The sequence below is a fragment of the Erythrolamprus reginae genome, chromosome 12 (genome assembly GCF_031021105.1).
Source record: "Erythrolamprus reginae isolate rEryReg1 chromosome 12, rEryReg1.hap1, whole genome shotgun sequence".
NCBI lineage: Eukaryota > Metazoa > Chordata > Lepidosauria > Squamata > Dipsadidae > Erythrolamprus > Erythrolamprus reginae.
In genome coordinates, this window is record NC_091961.1 from 28471924 (window position 1) to 28481369 (window position 9446).

The window sequence follows — 9446 nt, forward strand, 5'->3', positions numbered from 1 at the left end:
GCAGTGCCAAGAGCCGCTCCTCCTTCCTCCTAAGACCCACCTCCTGCTTTCCCCTTTTATTCCCCCCCAGGGGTTGACGCATGCGCAGTTTCCGATTCCTAGCCCGGGACGCGGCGCGAGCTGTTGCAAGGTTTGCGAGCCGGCGCAGCCCAAGCGGAGGAGGAAAAAGAGGAAGAAGAGGAAGAGGCGGCGGCGGCGGGCGGCTGCCGGTGTCATCGCTTGTAAGGAAGCCCGGCCCCGGCTGCTCGGACGAGGCGTCGCCCTTGCATTTGGACCCCGCTGCTTTTGCGGCCTGCCTTGCAAATCCGGCCGCAAGGAGCAACGCCCCCGTGCAACCCCTTTTCCGCCTCTTTGCAAAGCAGGCGTGCAAAAAATAATAATAATAATAATTCCTGCTTTTTCCCTGGCTTGCTTCCTTTTGCATGCCTCTCCTCCGTGCACGTTTTCCTCCGGGTTTGCACCACCTTCCTGGGTTTTGCAACCTGCGCCCTCCCATTCGCACGCCCACCCGCCTTGCCTTGGCTCCCGCTTGCCTGTCTCTCTCTTGCGGCTGCATCTCGGGGTGCCCTTCTCCCCCCTTTTAGGCTCCCTTATGTCCGGCTCTGCGGCCGGTGGGGGTCCTTGCTTGCCTTGAGGCTTGCCCGGCCCTAAAAGCTTCGTCACCTGCATCCCCTTTGGCTCAGCATCCCCATCTCTGGCTTTCGTCACTTGCATCCCTTCTGGTCAGCATCCCCATCTCTAGTTTTGCTCACCTGCATCCCTTTGGCTCAGCATCCCCATCTCTGGTTTGCTCACCTGCATCCCTTCTGGTCAGCATCCCCATCTCTGGCTTGAGCTGCACTGGTGGTCCAGCAAAAGGTCAAGTTCCTTCTTAAGGGCGGGTGGTTCAGCATCTTTGCAGCCTTGGGCATATTTAGTAAGCAGGGCCCGCTTGCTTTCCCTGGCTTGGGCCGAGGGTCCCGGTTGGAGTTTATTAGTAGGGGTGGGTGTCCGCTCCCTCCCTCTCTCCCACCCGCCTCCCCGAGATGAGCTTCTTCGGATTCGGACAGAGCGCAGAATTGGAATTGGTCCTGAGCGATGCCGAGAGCAGGCGCCGGGCAGAACACAAGACGGAGGAAGGCAAGAAGGAGAAATATTTCCTTTTTTACGACGGCGAAACGGTCTCCGGGAGGGTCATCTTAACCCTCAAGCACCCCAACAAACGCCTGGAACATCAGGGCATCAAGGTGGAATTCATTGGGCAAATTGGTAAGGCGGGCTAAGCCCTGGCTAGTTGACCTGACTGTGGGAGGGAGATTCATCCTAGGGTTCCTTTTGCCTCCATCCTGGTTAGTTGACCTATTTATTTATTTTATTTTTATTGATTGATTAGATTTCTATTTTTTTAAAAAATAGATTAGATGGATTAGATTTCTATGCCGCCCTTCTCAACCGACTCAGGGCGGCTTGCAACAGAATAAATACGATTACAAAAACGTGTAAGAAATGTAATATTAAAAAGCTAAAGATCTGAAACTCAATTTTTCCTAAAAACACAATCATCCGCATTCATCCAACTGGATTCAGCCAATCACAACATTGGTGGGAGTTTTTAAAAAATATGGTGGTGCCATCTACCGGTTTGGACAAACTGGTCCGAACTGGGATGAACCCACCACTGGTTTAAGGTGAGTTTTTACGGTTACTGGCAGTAATCCTGTTAGAGCAGTGTATCCCAAGCTTTCTCCTTACCATGACTCCTTAATACAGCTCCTCATGTTGTGGTGACCCCCAACCATAAGTCTAGCCCCAATTCTCCCAGCAGAGCTTTAAGATGATTGGCAGGGAGGTCAGAGGGACACCCCCACTGTAAACATCTGATTGGTCGGATTGTAAAAATATGTTCCAAGGTTGCTAACATGGGAAATTTGTCTTTTCCCACAGGTGACCCCTATGAAATGGCCTTTCAACCCCCAGGTTGATAACCACTGTGTTAGAGATCTATCGCGTTAGATCAGGCTTGTTTAAGGTCTAAATTGAACTTTTTAAGGAGTGGATGAGTTTTCATATCTCAGTGTTTTTCTTAACTGATGTCCTTAAATTTTTGTTAGGATTGGTTTTAAAGAAAAGTCATTTCTTTTAAGGTCAGCCTATACTGGCCTCCCTTGAAGGCTGTAATTGAATTTTCTATAAGATTTAGCTGCTGGGTGAGTTTTTATGGTTTGGGGTTATCTTAATGTCATCTCACAATGGATATTACTTTTTTGAGATAAAACCTTTAAGCTAAAGAGTAGTAGATCCTTGGAACAAACTTCCAGCAGACGTGGTAGATAAATCCACAGTAACTGAGTGCGAAAAACAGCATAATGGGCAAACCGGAAGTGTATTTTCTGAATGCCCATTGTGCTGGGTTTTTTGCACTCTGGAACTTTTGGCAGGCAAACCAAAATAGTTCACTCTAATTCAAAAAGAAAAGTGATAGGAAAGAATTCTGAAAAAATACTTCAAAAAGTGATTACTAGTTCAGGTTGACCAAGATAGATGGAACAGTAGTAATTTTTTTTTTTTAAATGGTAACCAACAACTCTGAGCTGCTCAGATCAATGACCTGCGCCAGGCTTGATTTCAATGGGCAAGCAACCTTTATTAAAATGGGCAAGCTTGCTTTATTAAAATGCTGTGTAATTTAAGATATGACCGCTCTGTTGCATTTGACTTTCGTTCAATTATTCACACAGCACTCTGGATTCCCAGAGAAAACAGTTGGCAACGCCTTAACTCATAATGCCTGCTTCTATCTATCCATCCATCCATCCATCCATCCATCCATCCATCCATCTATCTATCTATCTATCTATCTATCTATCCATCTACCTACCTACCTACCTACCTATCTCTAGCTATCATCTGTCTATCTACTCTATCTATCTATCTATCTATCTATTTATCTATCTATCCTGTCCATCCATCCATCCATCGTGGCTCAATAGGCCATTTCTATATAATAGCTCAGAACTGCATCCATTTGTGCAACCTAATCTGTACAGTAGTTATTTCTTGCACTAGTAACTGCTTTTGTGTATTGTTGCCTAAAACTAAACCTGGGAAAAAATGTCAGGACAACAGAGCTGCAGGTTGCTGACCCCTGGTCTGAATGCTATCAATGTGGCTATTTTAATTTTGTTTAACTTGGAAATATCTCTCCCTCCTAGAATTATACTACGACCGAGGCAACCATCATGAATTTGTGTCTCTGGTGAAAGATTTGGCCCGTCCTGGTGAATTCACCCAATCACAAACTTTTGACTTTGAATTCACTCACGTGGAGAAACCATACGAATCCTACACTGGGCAAAACGTGAAGCTCAGGTGAGTCCCATTCCCACGAGTGGGTTTCTCTAGCCAAAGTCTTTCTGTTCTATTTCCCCAGGAAATAAACCTGGTTATATATTTTTAATTGAATACTTTTATTAATTTTTATAATATCAATAACAAAAGAACATATACACAACATATAACATGTGCTCAGTGTTTAAGTGCTCACCACCAGACAACATTCATATCCCTCCTCCAAAATGGGTACGTATTTTGTATATACATTTTAACTCAAGAGCAATATACAGTATCTATTTACATATTATAAAGTGATTCTAATTTATTCTTTATATTATTATTATTATTATTATTATTATTATTATTATTATTATTATTAATTGGATTTGTATGCCACCCCTCTCCGTAGACTCGGGGCGGCTAACAACAGTAGTAAAAACAACATGTGACAATCCAATACTAAAACAGCTAAAAACCCTTATTTTAAAACCAATCATACATACAAACATACCATACATAAATTGTAGAGGCCTAGGGGGAAAGAATATCTCAGTTCCCCCATGCCTGACGACAGAGGTGGGTTTTAAAAAGCTTACGAAAGGCAAGAAGGGTGGGGGCTATTCTAATCTCTAGGGGGAGTTGGTTCCAGAGGGCCAGGGCCGCCGCAGAGAAGGCTCTTACAGCTGGGTGTCGAATTCTACTGACCACATATCATCTTACCTTGTCCCATCAGTTCCTGCAGATTGCTTTCATTAGCCGAATTCATCCTCTTACCCATAATCTCAAATTGAATGTGATCCACCATGTACCAATACCAATTTTGTAATGTCCATTTTGTGCCATCCTTCCAACCTAGGATCATTACCACTTGAGCGAGATAAACCTGGTTATAGAAGCGTCTTAATCTGGACTTTTCCCCTCTCTTTGCAGGTACTTCCTTCGAGCCACTGTGAGCCGCAGATTGAATGACGTGGTGAAAGAGATGGACATTGTAGTACACACCCTTAGCACCTATCCAGAGCTCAACTCCTCCATTAAGATGGAGGTGGGGATTGAAGATTGCCTACACATTGAGTTTGAGTACAATAAATCCAAGTAAGTTGGTTTGCAATGCACTTGTGGCTACTGATGTGTGAGTCTTGTGTTTGTTTATTTATTTATTGGATTTGTATGCCGCCCCTCTCCGTAGACTCGGCGTTGCGTGATACAGCCAAGGAATGTGTGAAGAATGGTCCCAGGGATTGGGTCTTCTTAGTTTAATGAAAAGAGGGACTAGGGGTGACATGATAAGATCTTCCAACATCTCAGGGGTTGCCACAAAGAGGGGCAAGTCAAGCTATTCTCCAAAGCACCCTCCAGAACAGGATAAGTAGCAATGGGTGGAAACTAATCAAGGAGAGAAGCAACTTAGAACTAAGGATAAATTTCCTGGCAGAAACAATTAATCGGTGGAACAACTTGCCTCCAGAAGGCGTGTGGGTAATTCAACACTGGAGGTTTTTAAGACTAGATTGAACAGCCATATGTCTGAAATAGTATAGAACAGTGATTGTGAACCCAGGGCTTGGATGCCACAGGTGGCACATGGAGCCATATCTACTGGCACATGAGCCGTTGCCCTAGATCAGCTCCAATGTGCATGTGTGTGCTGGCCAGTTGATTTTGACTGACGGCAGAAAAAGACCTCATGGTCCATCTAGTCTGCCCTTATACTATTTTCTGTATTTTATCTTACAATGGATATATGTTTATCCCAGGCATGTTTAAATTCAGTTACTCTGGATTTACCAACCACGTGTGCTGGAAGTTTGTTTCAAGGATCTACTACTCTTTCAGTGAAATAATATTTTCTCACGTTGCTTTTGATCTTTCCCCCAACTAACTTCAGATTGTGTCCCCTTGTTCTTGTGTTCACTTTCCTATTAAAAACACTTCCCTCCTGAACCTTATTTAACCCTTTAACATATTTAAATGTTTCGATCATGTCCCCCCTTTTCCTTCTGTCCTCCAGACTATACAGATTGAGTTCATGAAGTCTTTCCTGATACGTTTTATGCTTAAGACCTTCCACCATTCTTGTAGCCCGTCTTTGGACCCGTTCCATTTTGTCAATATCTTTTTGTAGGTGAGGTCTCCAGAACTGAACACAGTATTCCAAATGTGGTCTCGCCAGCACTCTATATAAGGGGATCCCAATCTCCCTCTTCCTGCTTGTTATACCTCTAGCTATGCAGCCAAGCATCCTACTTGCTTTTCCTACTGCCCAACCACACTGCTCACCCATTTTGAGACTGTCAGAAATCACAACCCTAAATCCTAAAATCCTTCTCTTCTGAAGTTTTTGCTAATAAATAAATAAATAAAATAAATAAATTTTGATAAAATTTAAATTTAATTTTGATAAAATTAAAATCCAATTTATTATTTTAAAAAATCCATTGTTTAATTATAAAAATTTTTTTTTTTAATGTAGCCTGTTTTAGTGTCCCTTTTACAGCTGGGGCGAGGGAGAAAATGTTAGACGAGAGCATACAACCTTGAGTTCCTTCAGGAAAGGACCAAGCAGCTCCACAGTTATAGATTTAAAATACGATTCGTGACGACAACAGGTTGTTCTGGATCCACGGGCCTCATTATCCCGTTGATCTCTTCTATACCGTCTCTTCCAGGTACCACTTAAAAGACGTGATCGTAGGGAAGATCTACTTCCTCCTCGTCCGGATCAAGATCAAACACATGGAGATTGACATCATCAAGAGGGAAACCACCGGCACAGGGCCCAACGTCTACCATGAAAACGACACCATTGCCAAATATGAGATTATGGATGGAGCCCCTGTGAGAGGTGGGGTGGAAAAACATTTCCATTTATTTACTGCAACGCTCTCTACATGGGGCTACCTTTGAAAAGTGTTCGGAAACTTCAGATCGTGCAGAAGGCGGGTGCGAGAGCAGTCATGGGCTTTCCTAGATATGCCCATGTCTCGTCAACACTCCGCGACTTGCACTGGCTGCCGATCAATTTCCGGTCACAATTCAAAGTGTTGGTTATGACCTATAAAGCCCTACGGGTATCGGACCAGAATACCTTCAGGACCGCCTTCTGCCGCACGAATTCCAGCGACCGATTAGGTCCCACAGAATTGGCCTTCTCTGGGTCCCATCGACGAAACAATGCCGTCTGGCGGGACCCAGTGGAAGAGCCTTCTCTGTGGCGGCCCCGGCCCTCTGGAACCAACTCCCCCCAGAGATTAACTCTGCCCCCACCCTCCTGGCCTTTCGAAAGCTCCTGAAAACCCACTCATGTCGCCAGGCATGGGCAAACTGATATACCCCTTAGCTACTATGGTTTTTTTACGTATGTACGTAGAAGGATAAAGGCCAAATAATATTAATACAGTGTTCCCTCGATTTTCGCGGGGGATGCGTTCCAAGACTGCCCGCGAAAGTCGAATTTCCGCGAAGTAGAGATGCAGAAGTAAATACACTATTTTTGGCTATGAACAGTATCACAAACCTTCCCTTAACACTTTAAACCCCTAAATTACCATTTCCCATTCCCTTAATAACCATTTACTCACCATTATTACTGGTATTCACCATTGGATAAGACACTTAGTGATCCTGATATTTATAAACATAATTATTTATTAACAATAATTATTTTTTTGTTATTTATTTGCAAAAAATATTAGTTTGGCAATGACATATGACGTCATTGGGTGGGAAAAACCGTGGTGTAGGAAAACTGAAGTATTTTTAATTAATATTTTTGAAAAAACGTGGTATAGACTTTTCGCGAAGTTCGAACCCGCGAAAATCGAGGGAACACTGTAAAACTCAATCAGCTAATTGTTTCTCCCTTCTTTTACAGGGGAGTCCATCCCGATTCGGCTCTTCCTGGCTGGCTACGAACTAACTCCCACCATGAGGGACATTAATAAGAAGTTCTCGGTGCGCTATTACCTCAATCTGGTGCTAATTGACGAGGAGGAGCGGCGTTATTTTAAACAGCAGGTTAGAAATCCGAATTCTCTGGAGGGGATTTGGGACACGAGTCAAATCCTGAGGCAGGGAGTTCCCCAAACCCTCCCTCCCCCCCCCCGGCCCTAGCGTAGTGTTTGCCTACCTGAGCAACTTGACGCTGAGTTGACTTCAACTCCTTGAATTTCGCAGCCAGCTAATCTGAATAGAACCTATAATTCCCATTTTATGTTATGACGGTTTAGTTGCATGTTAGGGGAAAAAAATCAAAACCAAGCCTATAAAAATAAAATAGCAACGTTGAATAATAAAATTATAATGAAACCAATAAATAAAAAAAAGTCATAATAAATACAGTGATACCTCGTCTTACAAACGCCTCGTCATACAAACTTTTCAAGATACAAACCCGGGGTTTAAGATTTTTTTGCCTCTTCTTACAAACTATTTTCATCTTACAAACCCACCACCACCCCTGGGATGCCCCACCTCCGTACTTCTGTTGCCAGTGAAGCACCCGTTTTTGCGCTGCTGGGAATCCCCTGAGGCTCCCCTCCATGGGAAACCCCACCTCTGGACTTCCATGTTTTTGTGATGCTGCAGGGGAATCCCAGCATCGCAAAAATGAGCACTTTACTGGCAACAGAAGTCCGGAGGTGGGGTTTCCCATGGAGGGGAGCTTCAGGGGAATCCCAGGAGCGCAAAAACGGGCAGTTCGGCTGGCAAAAGGGGTGAATTTTTGGCTTGCACGCATTAATCGCTTTTCCATTGATTCCTATGGGAAACATTATTTCGTCTTACAAACTTTTCACCTTAAGAACCTCGTCCTGGAACCAATTAAGTTTGTAAGACAAGGTATCACTGTACTACCCTGCCCAGACTTTTTCAGAACGGCCGGGGTTCAGAACGATGGGAGATGTAGTCCCGAACATCTGGTGGGACCCCTAAATTTCCTCCTCTTGATTAGCCTGGGGCAAGGAGTTGGCAAAGTTGGCTCTTCTATGACTTGTGGACTCCAACTCCCAGAATTCCTGAGCCAATCATGCTAGCTGAGGAATTCTGGGAATTGAAGTCCATATGTCATAGGAAGAGCCTATCCTTGGTCTTGGGCAGGGGTAGGCAAAGTTGGCTCTTCTATGACTTGTGGACTCCAACTCCCAGAATTCCTGAGCCAATCATGCTAGCTGAGGAATTCTGGGAATTGAAGTCCATATGTCATAGGAAGAGCCTATCCTTGGTCTTGGGCAGGGGTAGGCAAAGTTGGCTCTTCTATGACTTGTGTACTTCAACTCCCAGAATTCCTGAGCCAATCATGCTAGCTGAGGAATTCTGGGAATTGAAGTCCATATGTCATAGGAAGAGCCTATCCTTGGTCTTGGGCAGGGGTAGGCAAAGTTGGCTCTTCTATGACTTGTGGACTCCAACTCCCAGAATTCCTGAGCCAATCATGCTAGCTGAGGAATTCTGGGAATTGAAGTCCATATGTCATAGGAAGAGCCTACCCTTGGTCTTGGGCAGGGGTAGGCAAAGTTGGCTCTTCTATGACTTGTGTACTTCAACTCCCAGAATTCCTGAGCCAATCATGCTAGCTCAAGAATTCTGGGAGTTGAAGTCCACATGTCATAGAAGAGTCAACTTTGCCTACTACCTTTGAGGTTGTCCTGTCTTCTTCTTCTCCTTTGGGGTGCAGGAGGTGGTGTTGTGGCGCAAAGGCGACATCGTGAGGAAAAGCATGTCGCACCAGGCGGCCATCGCTTCCCAGCGCTTCGAAGGCACCTCGTCCCAGACGGAAAGCAGGACGCCCAGCCAGTCCTCCGAGAACAACGGGCGGCAGTGAAGGCCCTCCAAGGAACGGTGGACGGGGAGAAGGCCCATCGAGAGAGGCTCTTCCGCCAGAAACTTCCAAATGCTCAAAATTGTTTGTCAGGTTGTCTGTCTGTCTCTTCGTGTGTGTGTGTATGTTTCGTCTTTTACCTTGAGGACTAGCAGCTTAACAGGACCGGGGGAAGGAGTTGGCGCACACAAAAAAAGGGAATAACGGCCAGTTTCTTTCTACATTCAGTATTTGTGGATAAGCAGGACAGACAGAAGTTTTGGATGTTGTGTTGGAAGAGGACTGTGGAAGAATTATTATTATTATTATTTTTAAA

General features: G+C 44.6%; 1 protein-coding gene across 1 annotated transcript; it reads left to right on the forward strand.

Moving 5' to 3' along the window:
- The first annotated feature begins 69 nt into the window (after positions 1-69).
- Positions 70-9446, forward strand: VPS26B (VPS26 retromer complex component B). The gene is made up of 6 exons (XM_070765917.1): positions 70-1248; positions 3192-3348; positions 4243-4407; positions 5982-6157; positions 7187-7329; positions 8987-9446. Exons 1-6 carry the CDS (start codon positions 1026-1028, stop codon positions 9131-9133), a joined length of 1011 nt encoding a protein of 336 aa, XP_070622018.1. The 5' UTR covers positions 70-1025; the 3' UTR covers positions 9134-9446.

Coding starts and splice junctions, on each gene's coding strand:
- VPS26B (XM_070765917.1), top strand. CDS start 1,026: ATGAGCTTCTTCGGATTCGGACAGAGCGCAGAATTGGAATTGGTCCTG. Junction 4,408..5,981: donor TTTGAGTACAATAAATCCAA/GTAAGTTGGTTT, acceptor CGTCTCTTCCAG/GTACCACTTAAAAGACGTGA. Junction 7,330..8,986: donor GGCGTTATTTTAAACAGCAG/GTTAGAAATCCG, acceptor TTTGGGGTGCAG/GAGGTGGTGTTGTGGCGCAA.